Source organism: Geospiza fortis, unplaced genomic scaffold (assembly GCF_000277835.1).
Source record: "Geospiza fortis unplaced genomic scaffold, GeoFor_1.0 scaffold524, whole genome shotgun sequence".
Classification (NCBI taxonomy): Eukaryota; Metazoa; Chordata; class Aves; order Passeriformes; family Thraupidae; genus Geospiza; species Geospiza fortis.
The window spans coordinates 253,467-279,238 of NW_005054437.1; the positions used below are offsets into that span (position 1 = coordinate 253,467).

At 39.6% G+C, this 25,772-nt stretch overlaps 2 protein-coding genes across 2 annotated transcripts; one reads left to right on the forward strand and one right to left on the reverse strand.

Moving 5' to 3' along the window:
* Positions 1-1,376: 1,376 nt before the first annotated feature.
* LOC102042151 (L-lactate dehydrogenase A chain) lies at positions 1,377-6,640 on the forward strand. The gene is made up of 7 exons (XM_005427189.2): positions 1,377-1,505; positions 2,232-2,349; positions 3,047-3,220; positions 4,004-4,177; positions 4,986-5,103; positions 5,521-5,644; positions 5,824-6,640. The coding sequence occupies exons 1-7, from the start codon at positions 1,383-1,385 to the stop codon at positions 5,986-5,988; spliced, it is 996 nt and encodes a 331-aa protein (XP_005427246.1). The 5' UTR covers positions 1,377-1,382; the 3' UTR covers positions 5,989-6,640.
* Positions 6,641-7,062: 422 nt separating this feature from the next.
* Positions 7,063-22,513, reverse strand: TSG101 (tumor susceptibility 101). The gene is made up of 9 exons (XM_031062120.1): positions 22,422-22,513; positions 19,942-20,007; positions 19,184-19,347; positions 17,713-17,839; positions 15,474-15,540; positions 13,755-13,846; positions 9,163-9,365; positions 7,987-8,226; positions 7,063-7,396 (listed from the first exon to the last, which is right to left on the reverse strand). Exons 1-9 carry the CDS (start codon positions 22,432-22,434, stop codon positions 7,307-7,309), a joined length of 1,062 nt encoding a protein of 353 aa, XP_030917980.1. The 5' UTR covers positions 22,435-22,513; the 3' UTR covers positions 7,063-7,306.
* Between the last annotated feature and the right edge of the window lie 3,259 nt (positions 22,514-25,772).

Sequence of the window (25,772 nt, forward strand, 5' to 3'; positions counted from 1 at the left end):
ACAAAGTCCGCTCCACGCCACCTGCTCCGCTGAGTCCCCCCGTGTGTGGTGGAACCTGCATAGGCCTGGGCTGGAGTCCAGCCGGCGTGATTTCCACTCACAACCCCCCATCGTCCCTCTCTCCACGCCTTTGAGCCTCCGTGGATTAGCTTGCTTCCCGTAATCGTGCGTGCGGCCCCAGGGAGTGATCCCGCAAAGAGACTTGAGGATGGGCTTAGGGCTGCGTTTCAAATACAGCGTTAGTGGACCATCTACCACTCCCCTAACTTGTTTTTTTGAGGTGTATGGCACTCATAAAAGAAAAAAAAAAGTGTAAGAGACGTGCTTGAGTGGGTGGCTCTGATCAGCCTTGAAGCGCTTATAGTGCTTAGGGCGGACTTGGCACATGGAGAGTGCGCTGCATGGCCACGCTTCAGGAGGCTCCTGCACAGGAAGACTGACGTAGCTTGGTTGGTTTTTCCTAAATATGGGCCCTGCTGGCTTCCTGGCCCTCCCCTCAGCCCCAAAATTTGCAATCCTTACCTGTTGCTCTGCTCGGCTTCTCATGCTCTGTACGAGTCGCTGCCTGTTCATCACTAGAGAGTCATGCGGTGTCTGTACTTGCATCTGTCTGTGCTGCTGGGCTCTTCAGGCTGCTCCCAGCGCAGCTCCCAGTGCAGCACCATTTCCTGGGAACGCGTGGTGGTGGCTTCCACGCAGAGATGGGGATGAATGCACAATCCTTTGTCATCGTTGTGCCATTTCTGCACCCCCTTGGCTCTCAGAACCCAAGTAACCAGGATGCTGTGCAGCTGCAGCTAAAATGTGAGGGTGGGAGAGATGGTAACACCAGACTCCAGCCATCTCTCCAGCCATCTTAATTCAAAACTCTGCAGTTTCACTTCTAAACAAATTCATGAAGTTGACATGGAGGCTCATGCTGCCCTAAAAAAGGGCTTGCCTAAGTGTTGCACAACTTGGGCTCTGGAAAGGCTTCAGGGCACAGAATACCAGTTTTTCAGGGTGAGAGAACAGAGCGTGCCAGACTGTGCTGTGCTTAGAAGTACTAAAATGGCTTCCTGTACCTAAATGTAATATGGATGGCCATTTAGAACATTCTGCTGCTGCTGGAGTGCCACCAGCTATGTAATATAATCAATGGCTCTCAGGCTGTACTTGAGGCAAAGCTAGGATGAGCTTGAACAGAGGATTGTCACCAGTAATTCAGTTTTGCAATCATTTTGTGGCATACAGACTATATTGCCAGACATTTTATTCATGTGTTTTGTATCCATTTTCTTATCATCCTGGAATAAAATCTATCTTGCTGGATATAAATTTTGGTGTCAGTAAAAGCTCCAAAGCTTAGAGAAATGATGTTTCTTTCCTTTCAGCAGTGCACCATGTCTCTCAAGGATCAGCTCATCCACACTCTCGCCAAACAGGAGAGCCATGCTGAAAATAAGATCAGCGTGGTTGGTGTGGGTGCAGTGGGAATGGCCTGTGCCATCAGCATCCTCATGAAGGTAAGTGTCAGGCTTGGGAGGAAGCAGCAGAAGAACCTGAGACCTAAGAGGGGCAAAAAAAGTAGTCACCCTTATTAGATGAACCTCTGGTTATACAATCCTTTTTTGGGCCTGAAATGAAGCAAGTCTTCAAGCTATTGACAGAGAACAAATAGCTGCAGTTCTTGTAGATAAAGTTTGCCTCAGGATCAGGCAGAATGTCCTTTATGTATCATTTTAAGAGCTGCATTTACCTTTGTGGGACTGGCAGACTTCCTTCTAAGTAGGAATTCTCTTAACACTCTAAATATACAAAAAGATTGAGGACTGAGGATTATTTTGTCTTGAGCAGAGCAATTGAATGATTCTTTGCAGTGTAGTCTGGAAAAATTGGTCCTTGACACTCTGAATGACTTGTCTTCTGCCTTCATTTATCATACTGAAAATGCTGTGGTTAACATCAGGCTTGCTTTTCTTGATAGTCAAATAGATTGCATATGAATCACTATTAAATTATTCTTTGTTATTGTCCTGCTTAATTGTACTCCTATTTCATACAGAATGTGGTTATGAAAAGTATAAAGTGAACTCAAGGAAGTGGATGTCCCAGGGGACTAATTGAAAGACTCTGGGAAGAAGTGAAGTGTTAGAGATGACCAAATTGTTTAAGTAGCTTTTAAAATAATTGTAACTTCATGGTTTGCTGAAAGAGGCAGCAAACTCACCACTGCTCTTGGTCTCCTGTAGGACTTGGCTGATGAACTTGCCCTTGTTGATGTTGTGGAGGACAAGCTCAGAGGAGAGATGCTGGATCTCCAGCATGGCAGCCTCTTCCTTAAAACTCCAAAGATCGTCTCTGGCAAAGGCAAGTAGTTGGCTCTCGTGTGCCCATTATTTCTAAATGGAGATAGCCACTTCAGGTCACACAAGGACAGCTTGTCACCCTAATTGTTGGTGGGAAAGCTCATGGTTATAGTATTCAGCTGACATTTTAAAATACACCTTCTTATGGCCAGTCCAGCTAAGAATTTTCTTCCAGGGTTCACTACTCAGTACAGAAAGATGGATTTCTTAAGTACCTGTGCACCTTAGAGAACTTTATTTCATGACCAATTAACCCCTGAACTCATTACTGCTTAATTCTGATAACTTTTAGTGGCAGCCTTGAGTAGGGCAAAGGCTTAAGCAGCTCATACCTTAATTACATCTCCTACAGGTAGTAGGTTATGAGGGCAGAGCCTTCTTCCTCTTCTACACAGCACTTACCCTGAATGCTATCCCAACAGCTATCCCCAGTCCTGTTTGTGGCTTCAGAAGCAAGGAGCATGGCTGCCTGCAGCTGTGTGTTAAAATAGCAACGTGCCTCTATGTTGTGGCAAGAGCCCCTGTCTTAAAATTAAATTTAATTTTCTATAGAGGCAAAGTCTAGGGTAACAATTACCAGGGAATTGCTGCACACTCAAACTTGAGAATTTGAGATCCCAGTTCAGAAAGGAAGTGAGAACTCCTGTTCTGAACCACGTGTAGTAGAGGTCATGTTTGACAGAGCCTTTTGTTTGCAGATTACAGTGTGACTGCACACTCCAAGCTGGTCATTGTCACTGCTGGTGCCCGGCAGCAAGAAGGAGAGAGCCGCCTTAACCTGGTCCAGCGCAACGTGAATATCTTCAAATTCATCATTCCCAACGTCGTTAAATACAGTCCTGACTGCAAGCTGCTTATTGTCTCAAACCCAGGTTTGTCTTGTGCTGCCATAAGAGGATTTGGCTTAGAGAATAGTCTTCAGTAAGGTGGCATTAGTGCACAGGCTTGTAGAAAACACTTGTGCTGGGCAAGAGAAGGCTCTGGTGAGACCCTGGAGAACCTTCCAGTACCTAAAGGGGCCTAAAAGAGAGGTGGACTTCGCACAAGGACATGTGGTGATAGGACATGGGGCAACTGCTTTAACTAGAAGAGGTAGACCTAGGTTAGCTATAAGGAAGAAATTCTTTATTATGAAGGTGGTGAGACACGGCAGCAGGTGGCCCAGGGAAGTGCCCCATTCCTGGAAATGGTCATGGCCAGGTTGGATGGAGCTTTGAGCAACCTGGTCTAGTGGAAGGTGTCCCTGCCCATGGCAGTGGGTTGGAATGAAATGATCTTTAGGGTTCCTTTCAACCCAAACCATTCTGTGGTATCTGTATAGCAAAAAATATCATCTTCCCTCTCCAGGCTCAGCAGTTTGGTCTTCTGAGAAATAAACTTGGGTTTTCAGACCAAGTGATCTTGAGCACACTAGGGTCACTGATGATAGCATGCATAGCATAAAGGCAGAGCTGAGAGACTGTTCAAAATAGTCATTATGTGATATTATACAGTCATTATGTTAGCCCACTGCAGTGCCTGGCCATGGGCACTGCTTTGTGCTCTGTTCCTGAAACTAGCATGCGGGTAAAATGCTTACAGATGACTGCAAGGTACCATCCTCATTACCAGTCTGCTCATGAGTGGTGTTTGTTATGCCCCTGTTCTCCTCACAGTGGATATTTTGACCTATGTGGCCTGGAAGATCAGTGGCTTCCCCAAAAACCGTGTCATTGGGAGTGGCTGCAATCTGGACTCTGCCCGTTTCCGCCACCTCATGGGAGAAAGGCTGGGCATCCACCCGCTGAGCTGCCACGGCTGGATCGTTGGAGAGCACGGAGATTCCAGTGGTAAGGGTGAAATTGGGCTGGCTGTTACACAGAACTCCCTGATGCTGTCTGCTAGGGACACCTTGAAAAGCTACAGCAAAACATTGCTGCAAAACCTTTGCACTGCAGCACCTTAAAAATGCAAGTTCTGATTTAGGTCATTTGCTGCACAGAGTAACCCTAGATGATCTATATTTGACCTGAATGACTGTGCTTGGAAAAGGTCGTTACTGTAACCTGAGCTGGCTAAACATTTCTAGGCTAGATTGTTCACGTAACTCCCAAAAAAACCCAAACTGAAGCAGCAGGAGGATAAAGTTCTCTGCAAGGGCCTCTCAAAGATCTGCACCAGACTTACTGGCAGTCACTCAGCTGCCATTCCTGGCATCTCTTAATCACTGTATATAGGAATTGCAGAGGCAAGTCTGGAGGACAGGAGAAAGCACTTTTTGCTTGTTTAACCTGTACTTTTCCAAGCAGCACCAGAGCTGTGCTGTCTGCTTCCTGACACCCACCAGAATGCACTTGGAATCAATTCTTACTTTGGGAAAACTTTGCAAAATGCAGTGACTGTCATTTCAGTTCATCTTGCCCAGGTATTTCACATTAACAAAAGTGTATTCAAACTTTGTGACACCGTGTGTAAGTGTTGATGTGCTCCTAGGTTCTAAGGCTGCAATTCAGGCTGGCCTCATAGGTCATACTATATGTAAGATCATAGGTAAATCATAATGATGTGTTGCGGATTAATCCAGCTAGATCTTATGTTAACTGTTAATTGGAGAAGGACTGAATATTGTGAGATAATTAATCTATGTGCAACTCTCAGTGCCTGTCTGGAGTGGAGTGAACGTTGCTGGTGTCTCTCTGAAGGCTCTTCATCCAGACTTGGGAACTGATGGAGACAAGGAACACTGGAAGGAAGTCCATAAGCAGGTCGTGGACAGGTAAATACTGGCCTGGCTTTTTAATAAATTTCAACACAAGAACAAGTCATGAAGGGCTGAAAAATCTCTGTTCTGCAGTACCCAGATCTAGAATACCTCAGCAGCCCCAAATGTCAGGATGCAAACATAATGGAACATGAAATAATATTTTAAGGAGTAATGTAGTTAAGTTTTCATGATTAGTAAGCTTTAAATTAGGGAAGAGCTTAAACTTCTAGGCTTCCAGTATAATTGTGGGGACTAGTGTAAAATGCAAATAGAATTATTCACTGCTGAGTTAATTGTGGTCCTGCCAGAAAATCAGTCAAGCTTCTGATGCCTCCAAATTGATCCAGAGACCTCCGAAAGCCTTTCTGACAAACTCAAAGCTGTTCAGTTGATGGTGCTTGTTCTTTAATGAGTGTTGTGTCTCTGCAGTGCCTATGAGGTGATCAAACTGAAGGGGTACACGTCCTGGGCTATTGGCCTTTCTGTGGGAGACCTAGCTGAAAGTATTATGAAGAATTTGAGAAGAGTGCACCCCATCTCTACCATTGTTAAGGTGAGCAGCACTTTTTTCCTAATTTTTGTCTTACTGAGAATTAAGTATGTCTGGAATTCTAAAAAACAGCAATCGCTTTCTAGTTTAATTTCAATTAAATTTGGTTTCCTTATAAGATATTATATGAAATATACAGAGATATATAAATTCCAGCCTAACAATCCTTATGTACCTTTCAGGGTTTGCATGGAATTAAAGAAGATGTCTTCCTAAGTGTTCCTTGTGTACTGGGCAGTAATGGCATCACTGATGTAGTAAAGATGATCCTAAAACCTGAGGAAGAGGACAAATTAAGGAAGAGTGCAGACACACTGTGGGCAATCCAGAAGGAACTACAGTTTTAAACCTGCCCAAGCAGTTTTTGGGTCTTAGCAGTTTAACGGGTTTAGTGGTTTGTCTTACGTTGCACTTTCCAAGTCAGTCAAATCTTTCAATGTATTATCTCAACTAGAACACAAAAAAAGCTCAAATCTGAACAATGGAGTTTCCTGAAGATAGCATTAGGAAACTAATCTAGGGTTTTCCCTGTTCACAGACACCCATGTTCTTAGCCAGAGCTAGATTACCTAGTCAGTCTTGTTCAGTGAAGTGGTATGACAAATCCAGCATTCAAAGCAGCACTGCCTAAAAAACCCTTTGCCTTTTCCTCTTGTTTCATGTTGGTTCAAAGGAATAAGGAGTAATTGCTACACAATGTGAAACCAAAGACATTTCTTGAAGTTAAAGGATTGTCAAGCCAATTGACCAACCTTTTCTGCCAGCTGAATCGCTTAAATATTTCACTGTTGATAGGTCCAAGTGTATTTTCCTAACACTGCTTTGGAATTTTTGTGGGTATTTTTTTCTTAGAGAACCTTATTTTTGTGTACTATATCAGTCTAGTTGTAAGTTCTGTCTCCAGAGCATGTTTAAAAGATGTTAAGGTTTCTATGTGCAACAAGACAGTGACTGTCCAACTGTAGTACCAACTACAACACCAAATAAACCACAAACTTATTTCTGTCTCCTTGTTTTTCTTAATAGGGCTTTGTCTCCACATGCAATTCTACTTCCACCCACCTAAATCAATTCTATTTTTCAAGTCACACTAACTCAAACATCACCTGTGTAATCATGTTATGTGTTCAGCTGTGCTGGAGGCTTCAGGCAATTATATATTTATGGAAGTCTCATCCAGGTTTTTAAAATAAACTCCAACCTCTTCAGAGCCAGCAGGAACATGAAAAGTCTTAAGGCAAAGGCTCGGTCTTAAGCTACACTGGTTATGGTGCTGAGACGAAGAACCTTTTGAGTTTTCAGTTTTCACTGGTCATAACAAATGTGATTTTCTCCAGTTTGGCACATCTTCCAAATCTCACAAGTGAAAGCATGGTTAAGCTGACACTGCATATTTGAAAAGAAAGCACGTCATACACAGCTCTGTAGAGGAAGAAAATATGCAACAAGTTTTATTCAGTGTTAAGTCCACCAGCACAAAGATTACAGGAGATAGAAAGTGCATTAATAAAAGCTAGTCTTTACCAAAAAGAAAATATATTATTGATTCAAAATATCTTACACTTGGATGATGTAATAACTTACTCTGGGCACCTACTGATTAAGAGAAAGATCAAGAGAATGGCTGCTTCACAAGAAACCCAACTTCCCAGCTAGTTGGGGAATTCAGTAGAGATCACTGAGTCCAGCAGTCTTCCTTGCTTTCTGCATCAGTGCCCTCAGCTGGAACTGCTTGCGAGACAGGAGACGTACATGCTGCAGACAGAAAAACAACAGCTGGCTATGGTAAAGTTCTGACCAAAACTCAATACTGCCATACAAATGTACTCTGTGACCCAAATGGGATGTCAGCTTTTTGGAAACACTAAATTCATTATTCTACTAAATAGCATTTTCTTGGCTTAAAATGACTGGCAGATGGCTACCAAGTGCAATTGCTATAGTCTATTTGTTATGATTTTTAATTATTAACTAATTCAATAATTATAACAATAATTATTAACTCCACGCATATTCTTATCAAAGTAATAATACACACTCCATAAGGTACAATCAGACTAATGCACTTCCCATAGGGCAGAGAATGGTTCTTCTAACAGCAGATAAACAGAATTAGCAAGGTCTACACAAGAAGGAAACAACATGACTTTGTACCTATAATGCTTTCAAAATTGGTTTTTAAATTCTGAAATCACCTTCTAAAACTTATGCTTGAATGTATAAATATTCCTGTTCCTACAGGATGCTCTTCTGTGAAGAGATCATGCACATTAGTACGCCAAACCAAAGAGTCCAAAGTAAACACATTTAAAATGCACATCTTAAAAATCTCCCAAGAAACATACCTTTAAAAAGACATCTAAATCTATCACTCCACGTCTCAGTGCTTCCCCAAGGTAGAAAATGGTGTCTTCAATTGCATTTTCCTCTGCATATAAGTTCAGGATCTGCTTGTAAAGTGGTGCTGTAGGAATTATAACTTCATCTATGTCATTATTTTCTGACTGACTTTCCATTTTCTCTAAGGCAGAACTGAGCTCCTCATCCTTCTTTTTGAGAAGTTCAATGTTCTTGTCAACTTCAGCCTAAAAACAATTGAGATGTTTATTTCTCTTCTTGTGATACAATTGTCTAGATGAAAGATTTTTAGACATACCAGTTCATTCTGAACTTCTTTGCTTATCTTTACTATGATTTTTACAGAAGAAAGAGTTATCAGTCTGTAGATTTCAGATTCTTTTAAAGAAGTAACATCTGCTTTAGATAATGTCAATCCATTACCCATTTACAACTATAGAGAAGGCATGCCAACACTCCAAGTATTTCAGTTGCCACATTAGGAAAATAACCATTTAAACCAGGTAAAGATAGTAACAGCATAGCCAAAGTAATTATTTTCTTTAGAATGCAGTATTCCCCAGTTCTCTAGTCCAACTCATAACTTCTAATAATTTTTTAAACCACATCTGAACACTGAGCTGGTTTCAGAAACTGTTCATCAATCCCAAAATCTTTCTCCTGAGCAGCAGTGCAAGGAGCAGATGGACTAAGCAGAAGATGCCTTAATGAAAAAATGCAGGAATTTCTGAGCATACTGTGAGTAGGAGAGACTACTCAGAAAGGAGAAGTTATACAAGGAGGCTGTGACCAAAATCAGTGCTCTCTACACTAAGACACTGAAATGTTCTCCAGTACTGCTGTTACACATTATTATCAAGAAACTGAGATGTGAATATGAAATAATCTCGCACCACTAACATCTTGCACAGGAAGAATGGGGGAAAATAACACTGTTCCTCTACTACTGAGCAATGACATTTGTAAGACACATGCAGGACACTACATATCGTGGTCACTGCTATTTCTGACTCAGTTCAGTCTGAGTACAAGCCCCCAGCTGCAGAAGAGAGAAAGCACAATGTGCCGGAAGCTTTTTTTTTCCTATAATGATTAATTAGTTCCAAGCTTCTGTTCACTACTAGGAATACTCAGGTGGGGAGCAGAGGCTCCTCTCAGCTTACCACTTCCTGATCCAGGCGAGTCACCATCTCTTCCAGTTTCTGGTGCCCCTTCTTGAGGTCCTCCTCTGTGCGTTTCAGGGCGTTGAGCTCGGCCTGAGCACGATCCATCTCCTCCTTCATGCGCCACCTGAGCTTGTCGCTGACGGCCGAGATGAGGGAGGCACGGATGGTGTCCTCGCTGATGGTGCCATCTCTGCTGGGTCCTGCATGAGGACATTGCACAAGCTCGACAACCATGCTGGGCTGCACTATAAAGCCAGCTGCAATAGCAAGTGGCCAGGCTGCTCTATGTACTTCTCACTTCACTTTTTAGTGTCAGTGAGACATTAAAATAAGCTGCTCTCCCTAATAATTTCCAGAAGCAGCAAAGAGATCACAGTGAGATAATACACACTAGGATAGACACAAGTAAATTTCAGAATATGCATCCATTCATTCACTCCACTGTTCCCACATCCACACTCTTTTTTTAGTTTTAAAAATGAGGTGGCCATTTCCTCTGAAGTCCATAAATGTTACTAGTACAAGACCTTTTAACGAAGAACAAGAGTTAAGGGCACGATGTATTCAACCACAATTAATGTCACAGCTGGCTCAAGACAATGAATTTACCTACTACAGGTATTAGTTTGGGGTTTGTTGTTTTTTTATTTTTTTTAATTGCCTAGTCTGGTAAGGAAAGTTTTAAACTAGGAAAGACAAAGGGAGAGTTATAGACACCACCCATGCAGCTCAAGTGGCAATACTCCCAGGAAGGGCATGCAGCCCAGGTTCTCATGGGGAGCCACCCTGACACCTGCTGGAGGGACAACACAGGCAGGAACACACAATCCAGGAGATTCCTGGAAAGCACTGACAATAACTTCTGATACAGATGCAGCCAATGAGGAAAGATGTGCTGCTGCACCTTGTAGAACGAACAAGGCACTTCTGGTTGGAGATGTGAGGGTTGGGGCAGCCTTGGCTGCAGTGACCATGAGACCATGGAGTTCTGCATCCCACAAGTAGAAAGCAGGGCAAGGAATAAGATTGCAACCCTGGACTTCATAAGAGCTAACTTTGGCCTCTTCGCAGACCTTCCTGGAAGAACTCCATGGGAATTTACCATAGAGGGAAGAGGGGTCCAAGAGAGCAGGTGAATATTCAAGATCATTTCCTCCAGGCTCAAGAACATTATATCCCTATGGGCAAGTGAGCAGAAGGGGCAGGACACCTGAACAAGCTTTTGAAAATCAGCCTTTCAAGGATAATTTCAAGAGTTTGCCACTAACACACTTTTAAATAGAAAGGCAAGTACTTTGTGTCTGTCACAAGAAGTGCAATATGTCTCCAGACCAGGAAACTCAGAGTGCTCTAGCAAATGTGAAGTGGCTGCTGGTGGTATTTATCACAAACCACTTCAATGATTCTGTGGGAAGAACTGGAGGGTCACAGTTTCCCCAGGCTTGTGCCTCACACCTGCTAGATCAATGAAATTTCAACTGCATTGTAACAACACAGCAAGAATTACAGCAGTTTTTGTGCCTAAACTTCACAACTGCTATGAATGAAACACAGAGAGATTCGAAGCACTATAACTGCAAAGAAAATAAGCAAGAAGAATTTTTACCAGAGTATCTTTTTATCCAGAGACACAGCTATCAAAACCCTGAAGCTGTTACGGCATTATGCACATCACATTTTCCAGTGCTCTACATTTCAAAAAACAACAAAATGAAAAAATACTCATCACTGCTCATGTGATTCTTGTATAATTGAATACTTTTTTTAAAACTTCTGCTATCAAAATAATAATGCATAAAACTGTATCTCTTCCCTATGTTTTTCACACTGTTCCTGTCCACAAAACCTACACCAAGCCACATAGGTAGGAAAGTAAAGCTATGCAAATGAATAACGGGAACTACAGGAAAAAGCACATCATGCTTACTAATCCACCAAAGCCTTCTAAAATACAGAAAACATAAATTTTGATCATTACTAATGTGAGCACTTTGCAGGCATATAAGTTGCATCAGAATATATGTACTTTTTTTTTTTAAGCAAATTACCACTGAAAAATAGATTGCATTATTAACAACTGGTGCAAAGACAGCCTTAAGAAAATATAAATGTCCCATCACTTCATCTGATTTACAGTTGTGGCCGAGAAAATTCACTCTGTTGCCAGTCAACAAGACAATTTGCAAAATTTGGTTACCTTTTAGAGCCAGCAACAGAAGTTGTCAAAGAGCACCCTATACACTAACCCAGGAATCCATCATTGCTGCTTCTTATGAAAAGGAGAAATGAACAAGAGCACTTTCTACACTGAGAAGTAAAACTTAAACTATCTAGGACAGAGTTTATTCACTGTATAGGACTTCCTGATTAAGGTAAGGCCTGATTTCCCTTCAAAAAACAGCATTAGCATGATTCTAGTTACTGTTTATTTTACATAATGAATTATACTCTAACACAAAGTCAGAATCAGCCAGACCCAGTATCAGTAAAACTTAAGCTTACTTTCTTTTCCCCTGACATCCCTCACTCTGGGTGTTTTTATGCAAGGCTCACTTTAACAGTAAAGTAGGACAGAGGAAAAAAAATATAAAACCACAATACACCTAACACAATGAAAGTTCCCACAGAAATGCCACCAGGTATAGTAGAGGTCTTTGAACATAAAAAGCATCATTTTAATACAGCTCAATCAATGTATCTTCTTACAGAGCATGAACCCATAGCATCTTCTGTCACTTCCATAATTAGCCCAGCTTGGAGAAGATTTTATGGCACATGGTCTTTAAATCAACAGAACTCTGAAACCTTTAACCTTTACTAGGCAGAGTCTGGTTTCAGAAGTGACCTTACAGAATCATCAAAGCAGGAACTGCATCAGAAAAGTAATTAATGGCAGATGACCGAACAGAAAGAAAAAGCCTAAAGGACTATTTGAAAAAACAGTGATGGTGAAAAACTTGAGCTACTTTGCATGAACATTTTCATTCAATTCAAACTAGGTTTGAACTAGGTTCACTATAGAAAACACCACCACCCACACAAAACTCTGAAGTTGTAACAACTGATATGCTCCTAAATAAACTATCACAGTAAACCACAGCCAAATAAACAAACTGTACAGGAAAGAAACATTTTCAGTTCAAAAGAAAAAAACAATACTGGACTGGAAGTATCAGGATCAGTATAAGCATCCTTGCCACATACTGCACTTCTATTAATCTCCAGTGGGGTTGAAAAGGAAAGGAAAAAATCAAATAGAATATATTTCTATTTTAAATTAACACTCTGCTACATAAAGGCAAAACTGGATTTGTTTGAGAAAGACACTGCAGAAAGCCAAGTTTGCCTGGAAAGGTTATCAGCTCCCTACACATAGCCAGCAGAGACCATGAATTCTCCAGGACACAAGAGCAGTCCCACAACACCAAGCACTGTCTGAGGGACTTGAGTGGGACAGCAGCTTCCTTGCACTGTGCATGGCAGACTCACATCACCTCAGAGTAAAGGGGACCACTGAAGCAGCCAAGAACTTTCAGAAGATACTTTCTTAATTGAAAAGGCTGAAAGAACTTGGACACAAAGGACAGGATCAGGCACAAGAAAAATACAACATTCAACTTACTGCTGCTTTCAAATTCAGTAGTAACAGAACTCCTCAGATATTTTAGTAAGAGTAAAGTAGAAGCATCTCTCTTCCCTTGCCTTGTCCCCATGTATGTGAAGAAAAATCACAAAATACACACAGTTCTGGAAAGAAAAGACATTCTATGACTCTAACCCAGTCCATTCCATAAATAACTGAGTTCACACATCAGATGAAGAACCTATGGATGCACGTCTAAATTATGGGGCTCAAGAGTCTACAGTGGATTGCTAATGAACAAGGTCACAACAGAATCTACACCCTCACCATGTAACTGTGCCAAAGGGAATATCAGCCAGCTGGAAAGTTCCTGCACCAGCTTCCCACTGAACTGGGTGACATCTATCACTGGTTCCCAGTCTTCTACACATATACTGACAGTGAGGGGCAGGGTGAAAAGCAAGGGCCACAGAGCAGCAGACTGGGAAAAGACACAGGTCAGCAGCCTAAATGCTGATGCCGAAGGGAACAAAGGAGCAAGTGACGAGTAGAGATCAGTAAGAAGCAATAGGGAAGAGGCTGGAGAAGAAACTCACTAAAAATACAGCTCGTTCCAAACTGATACTTTAGAAAGTTACTATTTTGGGAGGAAAGAAAGTATAAATAGAGTCCATTAGCTGCTTAAATGATGATAAAGGTATTTTTCTAAACCATGAACAGAGCAAGGGAGACAATCAAAAGTCACCTACAGTTAAAGGGCAAGGAAAATCCCATGTAGTTACATGCAGTGCTCTTCAAAATATTCACAAAGCACACACAATGTATTGCATAAACCCAGGAATTTATCAAATTCCTGACTGAAGGTGAATAAAACGCATTTTAATTAAAGATCAGTGCTTTGGAACTTCAGAGTAAGAATAACAGGGTTTTTTTTCCATTTTCTTTCTTTATATATCAGTTATAGAGAGAAGCTTTACTTCAGAGAAACCCTTTCCAAGGTACTCACCAACAGTGGTGACAGGAGGCTGAGAAGGGTAGTACTGCACACTAGTGGTTGCTGGGAAGGGAACACCACCTGGGTAAGGATAGTTTGGGAAGCTGCTTTGACAAAGAAAGACATGCTAATGTTATGCAACTGTTAGTAAAATATCATCCACCTAGATTATCTTTATTGCCACCATGTTAAACAGTAATTTGCATAATAAAATGTTAAAATGGCAGGCCTTTTTCCTGTTCACACTAACATCTTTCACAACTGGTATTTCTAGTATTTTATCTGAAACCCTATCTAGTTATTGCCTGGTCAACATTTGGATAACAAATCCTACTGAATCTCTTCATTTTGCTACATGAAATCCCACAAGTAACCAAAAGAAATTATTCTAGCCACAAACTCCCACACAACAATTTCAAATTAATAATTTTTAATACGAGAACAGTCAAGAAAATGACTGATGAACTGCTTTATGTAAACCTAAAAATGCTGTGCAAAATATGGTTGCAAGGTGAAACCTACTCCCCCTGAAATTCTCAGTCCTGCTCTGATGCATAAAGAAAGCAAAAGTATTCATTTGCTCACTGAAACAATTATGAGACGACATGTGACAGTCTACAACACCTTTCTTAAATACATTTGCTGTCACCTAAAACAAGGACACAAATTAGTCAGTCAAATTAGACTGACAAACACCTGCATGCAGCAGAGTATTATTATTATTACTATAATAATAATACCATCATTATAGTAATAATTAAACAAAGTGGTCCAAAAACCCCTGCAAAATATAAAATAAGCATGTTCCGTCTCTCTTCAGGCAACTGCAAATTTAATAGTTCTTAAAACCTTCCTATTAATTAATAAATTATATATTTTAAAACAGTTCTTCTATTACTTTTGTGCAAACCTTAAGAGTGCTTTAAACAAACATATTTAGGAGGAAAAACCATGCTGTAAGAACTTAAAAAATCCTAACTTTTCTCCTCTTAAAACATAAGACCCCCCACCTCCCAATCCTCAGAGGTTTTTACATTTTAAATGTCTTTTTAAAATAAAAATGCTCCATATTACACCAAAATCTCATATGCTCCTACCACAAAATCAGGACGCAAGGATATTAATAATAAAAACAATTAATTATGATGTAAAAAATATAAGTACACACTAGGAGGCAGCAGTCAACATCTCACTATTTACTAACACAGATCTGCAAGTCTTCTGGAAATGCTGTATTCCTAGCTATTATATAGAAAGAAATCCTGGTTAATATTAATAAAAAGCTTTTGAAGTAACTTTATGTTCTTCATATTCCCTTAGATTACTCTAAGTCCATGTTTATGCTGGAGTCAAGGTTTGTATTAACTCAGCAAAATTTTGTTCAATTTTTGAGATGCTAATAAAATCCTGACTTTCGGGGTACATTTCTTTCTACATCATGTAAAATACAAATATATAAAAATATATGAGTGAAGAAAGATAACAGTTGAGAGTTAGGTAATTTCAAAATCTATTTATCACACCCATATATTTTTTATTTGAAGCAACTAAGAAAGCTACACCTTCCTCCAGTTTTGGCTACTGACAAGAATTCGGCCCTCCCTTTTAACAAACCCTTCTAACATGAATAATTATACAACAAATACACCATAAGAAAATACAATTATGATTAGACACTATTCAGTGAAATTCTCCATCAGGAAAACGACGATAGTTTAAAGGGGCTCTTACCTTGGGTTTGGAGTGCTTGATGGTGGATAGGGAGAAATTCCACCTGGAATTCCTGGCACATAGGAAGCTAAATAAAACAAGAATTTTCTGCATTTTTACATTTCCGAAATTAAAATCCTCAATGTAAAGAAGTGCTTCCTCATATATAAAAATAATCCTATTGTTGTATGGATTTTTTTTCTTAATCATTACTTTAAACTAACTACTGCATGGATAAAAGTAGGTATTAATTTAAAAGTGCACAACAAATAGGTGTACTAAGAAAAAAAAAAGAATCTGCAGCTAGGGTACTCCGAAAAAAACCCCAAAACATGGTATTAAAGATGACCCACCTGAAGAGCTTTTTTTATGTAATATCTGAAAAAATAATTTAACCTTTCTAGCCAATGATGTCTTCCCACTAAATAACAAGTGCATAATTTAAGTACCTTCAGAGTAGCTGATTAGCTGTTTCATGATCCAACTATGTCCTTAAGTGAGGACATATTTTGCTATTTAGAAGTTGTATTTAAAAATTTGTTATCAGCATATATAAATGTCTAAATAGTCTTAGCAAGTTTAAGATTTTTCTTGAGAAGCTGACAAAATTATGTTTTGGACATACTTATCCCACATTTCTAGCAATTTTAGCAATACTTCATCAAATAACCTTTTATTTTTTGAGAGCTATTAAGAGTGGAGCTATTTCCACTCTTCAATGTTTTCAAATGATTAAATTTTTTGTCAAAGAACTTTATTTCTTCTTAAACAAGGTATCTATAGCATGAAGAAACCCAAACCCTAAAGGTCTGTAAAATAAGGAAAGTCTGACTACACTAGTAAAACTAAGTAGCAATTAATACTTTCAAAACACTGAAGCATTTTCACTAGAATTACTTCAGCTATGAATTAATTCATAGTACTTCAGCTCAATTCAATTGAAACTAGAATTCGAAGCACTTCAGCTTTGAGTGACTACAACAGCAATCAAATGTGGCTCATTGCAGGTTTGTCCTTAGGGCACAAGTCACAGTCCCTGCTAAAACTGCACTTATACTGACCCCCACTGTTCTGGAAAATCAGGACAACCCAACCCTCTGGTGCTCTCACAAGCAGGGTAGCCACAGACAAGCTGAAAAGTCCCAAACACCTGCCTTTAGTCAATTATTCCTAATGGCCCCATTTATGCTTGCTACCCATTTTCTCACAGGTCCAGAGCCTAAAACCTTGCTAAAAATGGGTTCTGCCAGAAATGGCAATGAATAGCACTTCAGCTTTTCAAATGTAACACTGTGATCAAGTAAAAGCCATATTTCAATAGAAAATGGACACAGCCTTAAAAATATGGCAAAAATACATAACCCCAAATACAGTTACTGTACCATTAAATTCATGTAGAACTGTTATAACCTTATTAAATAAACAATCTCCAGCTAAACTGCTCCCCCTTCCCTACTGTCCCAGTCTTTGACTTCTGGTCTATGCTAATATTTTTTTGGCTTTTTCCCATCTAATACAGAGTCTCCTCCTGGAAGAGGACTTTCTGTTTCCCACTTCTTCTTTTTCCCCCACTTACCTATCCCCAGTCTTTAAAATAAGATGCCTCCAGAGGTTTAAATAAATAAATGATTTTAAAAGGCTTGAGGATTTTTGCAAGAAAATAAGAATGGGCACCAAGTCAGAACATCAACTTAACAGAGAACAAAGAACAAAAAAATCACAAGGAAGTTTTTTTTTAATATTCAGCCAGCAATTTGAAAAAAAAAAAAAGAAAAACAAACCACACAAACAGGACCATGGGCATACACAAGCTGTAGGCATGCTTGTGCTTATGAAATCAATGGTTGCAGGATACTTAAAAGATGGGCTTGTATTATTAGAATGAAAATAACTGAGATACAAAGCTATTTGAATAATCACTTTGTAAGTCTGTCTTGGAATGCTGACAGGACACTGGTTGTTTTGAGGGCGTTCTGGTTTTGTCTGGGTTTTGCTGTGTGTTATAATATAAATTTGATTTTTCCCCTCTAAAACTCAAAGGCTCACATGAACTCTTAGACTCACAGAACTTTTTTAGTTGGAAAAGACCTTTAAGATCAATGAGTCCAACAAGGTAAAGTGAAGTAAATTCACAGCCCAGGTGAATTCATTAGTCAGCTCATATAAAAAGTAAAATGCATTATTTGTGGGCAAACTGTGGAGGGCAATAATCCTTATGTAATATTATTATTTGCAGAAATCAGCAGCGATGAGCACTTACTGGTTGGTGGGCCTGTTGCCTGGTAAGGGGGGTAGCTGGAGGAAGCAGTAGGACGAGAAAACACTGGAGGTTCCTCTCCAAACACAACAATCATGACCTGGATCAGCTCCAACAAGTCTGACTGGGGCTGGGAGGGAAAGCAAATCACAAGTTGTTCATTTTGCTAACAGGGAGTTTAACTGACTGTAGCAACAACAGGATACCAGTCCATCAGCTCTCAAAGGCATTCCTTTTATTTGTGGGTTTAAATGTTCTTAAAATGTGTATCTCTCACGTGTATACATATGTGCATAATTAACTTCCTTTCTGGATTCTATTACACATACCAAACCCAGTCAGCTTGTACTCAAAACCATACAACAAAACACACCCAGAATAAACTGGGTAATACATGGCTCCATATCAACTGCAGGACAATAAATGACTGGGTATAAATGTCCACTGATGAATTATAATAATATTTTTAAAAATTAAATCCACCCCCCAACATGAAATGTATACAGATCCCCAAGTTTTTTAGACATTTCAATGTCATACATCACAGCTTTTGCTCTGATTCAGAATGTCTCAACAGAAAAAATATCCTAACCCACTAAGGAGTGGCACAAACCTCCTTGAAATACAGTTATAAACAGAGAGGCTTGGTTTAACTACTTAATATAGGCATGATTTCATTTTGCCAAAATAAGAACAAGCATCATGAATGCAGCACCAGATTAAATACCCCAATTCAGAGTTTACTTAGCTCTATAATCCACCTACTTATTTTTACCAACCTCTCAAACTGAAAGAATTCTGTATCAGCTGTACCTTAGATGATCCCCTTGCTCTGTGCAACACCTGACCTGGGCAGTCTTTTTCCACTATTACTATGCAAGCACTGAACTACCACACACCCAGCCTTAGTAAATGCATTCTTGTTAATCACCTTCTACAGAACCATGCATCTTGTATCATTTTTCTAATCTTCTCAACACAGTTCAGCTTCTTTACAAGTCCATGTTTTGGCCAAAACTTCTATGAGGCCTGCACTGCTCAATGCCTCCATTACTGGTAAAGCAAATATATCCATATACATGAGGCCCCAGGAATGTCTGCATAAAGAACTCAAGAGCTTGTAAAAGTCCATTTTAGTCACAGAGATGTTTTAAGTAAATTTATAATTTCCCTCCTGTAAATATTCTTATCTCACAAATCTTCACATCACTCTCTTGCCAGGGGAGAGGACACCTTGTGCTGCACTGTTTAGTCAGACAAGCAGTAACAGAAAATACAATTAATTTCATTAAATAACCAGAACACAGAATGCAACATCCTAAACTTTAAGACATTTTAAAAAACACACAGTTGATTTTATTTTAAAAATGGTTTAAGATCTCTAATAAAGACTATGGTTTTCATTAAAAATGATACAACTTTCTTGAGGAATGCAGAATGAGCAGTTTGAGAACTTCAAGTTCCCTATACTTACATATTTCCACTCATGCAGGTAGGGAAGGTATATCTTTCCATTTGCATCAACATGCTTCCCAGTTTTTATTGTCATAGAGCTAGTAGGCTTAACAAAACAAATTGGGGGGTTGAAAGGGTAGGTGTCCAGCAACCACAAGCAAATTGGGATATTATATGTGTTACCTAGAAAAGATATTTTGAGAGATTTTAGAAGTTGTCCCAATTTTTCAACTGTCCTTCTGTATTCAGATTCATAAAAAACTCCTACACCCAGCAAACTCAACTTATAACAAAGTTAGAAGCCAGAGCCAAAATTTCCTAATAACATTCAATGAATAGGTAACACTATGGCCACAAACTCAACATCTTTCAGAATAATTTAACTTTGATTTACAATTATCACTCACCACTAATGCACAATCTCATTTGTTCTATAATGCAACATTATAAGACTCTAATTTGAATTATCATTAGCTGCAGCAATAAATGGTTTGCAACCCTCAATTCAACTGACAAGCCTGAAAAAAAGGTGCAATGCTGAAAGAAAAAAAGATTCTACGAAGCTGTAAATGACTGAAGAAGCAATGCTCAGCATTCAAATGTTATCCTGCAGCAAAAATGGAGAACAATTTCTTTAAAATATTTTACTTTGGACAAGTAAAGGATTTCAAGAAAAGAGTGATCCCCAAAGTAGTGAAGTTGAATCAGGACAAATCCAAGTTTTTCATGCAATTTGGGAAAATAATGGGGATGATGATAATTATAATACATGCATACCTCTGTAAGGCACAGGAATGGTTCCACTGAGGCTCATCAACTCCCTGGATGAACCATCATTAAAAACTGAAAGAAAACAAAAAATATTTTTAAAACAAACATACTGGTTACGTTAATCTCAGTTCAGGTTATTCCCCATCTATTTATTGGCGTAAGTTTTCACAGGTTACACACATATAAACTCAGCCTGAAAGGTTCAACTCTTGCACATTTATGGATAAGCAGATGACTGTCCACAGTCAGGCAACTCCTTATGAATAACACCCTTCTGAGAAATGAACGATTAACCATTGTCAAACTACCTTCTCTACAAATAAAACTGTTTCCTCATTCAGTGATCAAATAAAATGATGGAACCTTGCAAACTGCAAGTAATGCAAATTGCTGCAAAGATAATCTGAACTCAAACTTGATTTAAAAAAACAACTGTCATCTGAGGTTTATAAAAGAATTCCCTATGCCTTCTTCAAAAAGAAAAAATAGGTAAGCAAGAATACTGAAAATTCCTGGGCCACAGGCATTTATTACAAAATCAGTAAAGGTAATTTAACCAAACAGTAACACACTGAAGAGGAAGAAAAAGTGCTTGACTCTGACAAATATTAGTCACAAACTGCACAAGAACTCTGACCTAAATTTACTGAGTTGCTCTATTTAGTTTCCTCATACTTTTAATCCAATACATTACTCTTGGCTGAATGAATCAGCTTCTGTGGAGGAAGCTTTTATCTTCTTAATTCCTACTGAAAGTTTCTAGCCATAATTCAAATGTAGATTACTGTGGTGCTGATGTTCTGCAAAGGCAGGTAGAACATGTTGGGATGCCAGTGGGGGTATGTATTTAATTATTAATATGAACTTGAAAACTGTCTCATCAACAATGTAATTGTCGGATTATGCTTTTCTCTGACTTAGAGATGGGGCAACTGAGAGGCATTTTAAAATATTTTATTTCATTTTTAGTCTCATGAGAAGGGTGAGACAATACAGATTGTCTCTGTAATCTACAGATTGTAACAGATGTTATAATTTACACCATCATAATTAGAAGCTATTTCCTAATTACAATACACTATAAGCGTTTCTTGGCCTATCAGCTTTTGCTACACCATGCTGTAAATGTCTTAAAGCAAATCATCTACAATTATCCCTCCTGGGTCTTACTATAATGTATTTGTCATAGTTCTATTTCTCCAAAGTATCTAGTCTTATTTGCAAGGCCATTCTTTGAAATTTGTTTCTAGTTCCATGCCTTTCTAAGTCAGCAGTTTTTATCTCAAAGTTTGCATACAGATGCATCCTATGTGAGCCTTCTGTCAGGCTTTGAGAATTCTCTACAAATCTATTTCCCACATTTCCCCCTCTCTCTTGAGATGGCCCTCTCTCTTTTTTGATGGCTTTGTTCATTGTTTGTCATGTACAGTGAAGTACACAAGAATTCTCTACAAATCCCTTTCCCACATGTAATCACTTTCTTGCAGCTGATGTCACTGCTACAAATAATATTGATTATCTGTAAGTGATTCTGTGCTTAGCCTCTTCCAGCAGCTTAAAAAGCATTAGGGAACACAAATGGCTACAGCTCAAGGATATCTGGAACTGTGATCACCATCTTATGCAAACTTGTGCAGCTATTCCAGCCACAGTCCTTTCACTCCTGTTCTGTTTCTCCAGTCACTGCATGAATTTTTATTTCTGTAACAGCTGCTGGCTTGCAGTTACTCAAGTTAAAACTAATTCATCTTTTACCTGTCCACGTCCCTTCTTAATATTTTTCAATCCAGACACACAACTTAAAAAGCAGAAGACGTTAAAATTTTTTGATGATGTATTAGTAATATAAATTAGATCACACAGGAATCCCACAGGTAACAGTTAAAAAAAAGGTGAAGAAGGCTGACCTCAGCACCTACACTGGCTCACTGTATGCTGTGAAACCCTAGATACCATCTTCCTTTAACACATTTAAACTTAAATTAACCTAGATACTTTGAAACAGCTATCAAACAGTGATTATCATCGATAATTTGCATTACAAAACTCTCATGCCAATTTTCTGTATACTTGGCTCTGTTTTCTTCATACTCTTAAGGACTACCACAATGATTTTAAATGAAGCATTTCTTCATTGATTTACAGTTCTTCCTACACAGAATTTTAAAAACGTCTATATGGCAGCAAAGCTGAATTTGTAAGATACCAGCAATCTCAGGACACTAACTGATGACATCAACGAGTGATTAACTAAACGTTAAGCTGTGAAAAACGTGACACTTCTTAGCACATTAGATAGTTATTTTCTAAAGTAACTTTATTATATTACTGAGTCTGTGTTTCTAAAGAAGTTGATGTCAGAGACAAAAAAGAGAAACTCAAGTTGTTTTCTAGTGTTAATCTTCTTTTTTCCCCCTACAAAAACTACCAAAGACATCTAACACATTAACAATTCACCAAAAAAATTTTCTCATGCACAGACTAACCATATGAATCCATGACAGGTTTGAGGTCCTTGTACTGACTAATAACACTGGTTGTCTCCTGTATGGTTAGGTCTCTATACTTGTACTGGAAAACAAAAGAGAAAGAAATTACTTCAGAAGCTAAGTTTTTAGTATAATTTAATTCAATTTTTTATTTTGCCCAACAGACAGCATTTATGAGAGTTTACATCTATACATGGACATTCTTCTCCACTCTTAGTTAGGAATAATAATCTATTTGTCCATATTATCTAAATGACCACTGCCTATGTAACTCATTGAACTTTAACAAGATGTTAAGTCTTAACAAGGATGTAAGCATCAACTGATTTGGGAAAGAGCTATTGCATTTTCTTTCGTGTTCTACCACAACCAACTGTATGAATGAATCTTAAAAAAACAAAAAAAAAGTCATCTCCAAATGAATACAGAGATGTTTTGAACAGCTATGTAGGATATGAACCACACAGATCTATTTCATAGCACTTTTCAAAGCAACACCATATTTATCAATCACTGATTAGCATTTACATGTATTTTGTCAGCTAGAAAGCAGACATATCAAGGCACAATATTACCAGCAATAATACTGGTTTTACCCCTGTCCTTTTATCAGGAGCAGGGAGTAAGAGCACACATGCCCTGTAAACCACAGATACCCACTACAGAATTCACCAGTCTCAGAGCCATAACCCACAGACAGCAAAGAGGCTCCTGGGCAACAGAGTTGGTTCACCACACAGTGCAGCCCTTTAGCCTTGTTGTCATTTCTCCTGATAATTACTATTAAAAAGAAAATCCAGCAATGTGGTCCCTTGACATTTTTTCATTCTAATACAATTTTAAAAAATTGCAATCTTCAGATGCCTTAAGGAACACGGGCAGCAACCTTTCATTGAACCATGGTAGGAAGACAAAGGGCCCAGCACAATGAAATGTCTGACATCCAAAGCAAGCAAATGTTAACAACATCTGAACAAATTAATTCAGACATCATCCAAGAGCAAACTGTGGTGCCACAGCTAAAGGTCACCTTGGCCCTGACAAACACTCATGAGTTGTGAAGCTTAGACATTAACTCTTCTTCCTGTCCCCCCCAGAGACTGACAAGGATGCTCCTCTGGGGCATGACAACTTGGATTTACTGAGCAGAGATGAACCCACCATGCCACTTCCCACAATGCCACCTCAGCCCACAGGAAGCACCAGCACATCGGGTGATGCTGTGACTGCTCTCCCTCAAATGACCAAGGACAAAACAGCCACATGGTCTGTCTGCAAAGTGCTGGTCTGTGGTTCAGAAAGCAACCCCTCCAGCAGGGATTCCTGTGTGCACAGGGAAGCACCAGCACAGAGGTCAGTCAGCCCCTGGATGCTGTTTTGGTGGGAGGGCTGCAGCAAAGCATCTCAGTCTCCTTTGTAAAACTGGTGCAGGATTGGGAGTGTGCAGCTTGACAGGGCTTGACAGAGAGACAACTTTGTTAATATGTGAATACATTCCTCCCTCCCTCCCCAGCACCTGGCAGAAGCAGGAACAGGCATTGCCTGGACATGGAGGAATTTTCATGTACACCAGCCAGAGACTGGCAGCACATACCCACGCCACTGCAGGCGTCACCACAGGACAAATGACAGCTGGTCACCAGCTATTTTTAAAAGGCAGGGCCTTCTCATAGGAACAAACCTTATGGTCCAGGATAGAGCCTCAACAAGACTGGCATAATTACTATTAAAAAGAGAGCAGGATTCTGCTAACAGAAGCTCAAAAAAAGCACAAGGATCATAGAATGGTTTGGGTTGGAAGCAATCTTGAAGATGATCTTGTTCTCAGCCCAAGGCAGGGAACCTCCCACTATCCCAGGCTGCTCAGAGCCCCTTCCAGCCTGGCCTAGGACACTGCCAGGGATGGGGCATCCACAGCTTCTCCAGCAGCCTGTGCCAGTGCCTCACCATCCTCACAGGAAAGAAGTGAGCAGAGTCAGGCTCTACTTCCACTTTTGGCACAAGAATGTCAAGGTAGTAGAGTCAAGAACTGACAAAACAATGCCTGCCTGCTCAGCAGGCACTCTGTGAATCTGGTACACCATGGGGCTGATGAACCACAAATTTGGTTATTGGGAGTGCTTTCAAAAATTAGGCACAACACCTGAACATTAAGCAAGCAATTTCATACCCCTATTAAAACAAAGAAAGATAATATTCTTACAAACTGTTTTTACACTGAGTGATGATTACTTAGTAGAGAGACATTTGTGTGATTCCAGCTAATGCCACAAGCAAAATTAAATGTTGATTTCAGCTGTTAATTTCTGTACTTAGATTGATTTCCAATAAATGTCAAAATCTCTTTGGAAAATATAAGATCCTAGTGACTTCTACAAAGGTAACTGATTAATTTGAATTCTTAAATTTCTAGACTCCTTTTTCCTCCTCCATTCTCAGATTGCAAATGCATTCCCCTCATTTTACATACCAGGAAACAGATCACAGAAAGACGAAGCTTTTCAAGATCTGACAACAGGTAAATATCTGAAGTTAAATTAAGTGCTTAGATTCCCCCAAACTAGGATCAAGCTTTTGTTATCTCATACTCTGAACTGTCCAATATGTGAAATATCACTAAACTTCCCTCTCTAGAACAGAAAGTGCAACTATTAAAAAAAATAAATATAATTAAATAATATCTTCATTTTTCATCACCTACAGAAAGTCAGACAGGAGCATAAATTTAACAAGTGTGGGGGAACAAGGACAATGGACTACCTCAAATTCTATTTCTTCTATGGCATCGCAGTAATTAATTTAGCAAAGACAGGTGCATACAAATACACACATCATCTCATTTGCAGACACTGACTAGGTATGCAACCCTCATTTTCAAGCTGATAAAAAAGAATCTGCTTATGACTCCATCCAGGTGGATGTGCCTTTGGTTTTGATCAGATTCTCAACTACTGCACTTCATTCCAAAACGCTACACGTATTATTAAATAATGCCACAAAAAATTCCAAAATCCCCCCAACAAAGCCGTAACTCCCGCTAAGTGCCATCCTTAGGGGTTTTCATTCCCAGCTGCTGCACAAAGGCCAGTTTCCAGTGAGGAGTGGCACGCGTGGCTCGGCATGATTCAGTGGTTAATGATCTGCCTTCCATGAGATTTTCCCGTTTCCTTACACAGGGGCGATAACCAAACGCACCCCACCCCGGTCAGTGATGGAGAGCTCGCCTTGCCCCTCCTGTGACCGGGGAGCTCAAGGGCCGTGTGTGCCCGGCACTGTCCCAGCCTAGCCCCGCAGCTGGGCACGACCATTTTAGGCTCTCTGCGCCTTTCCTCCCTTCCCGACCCAACT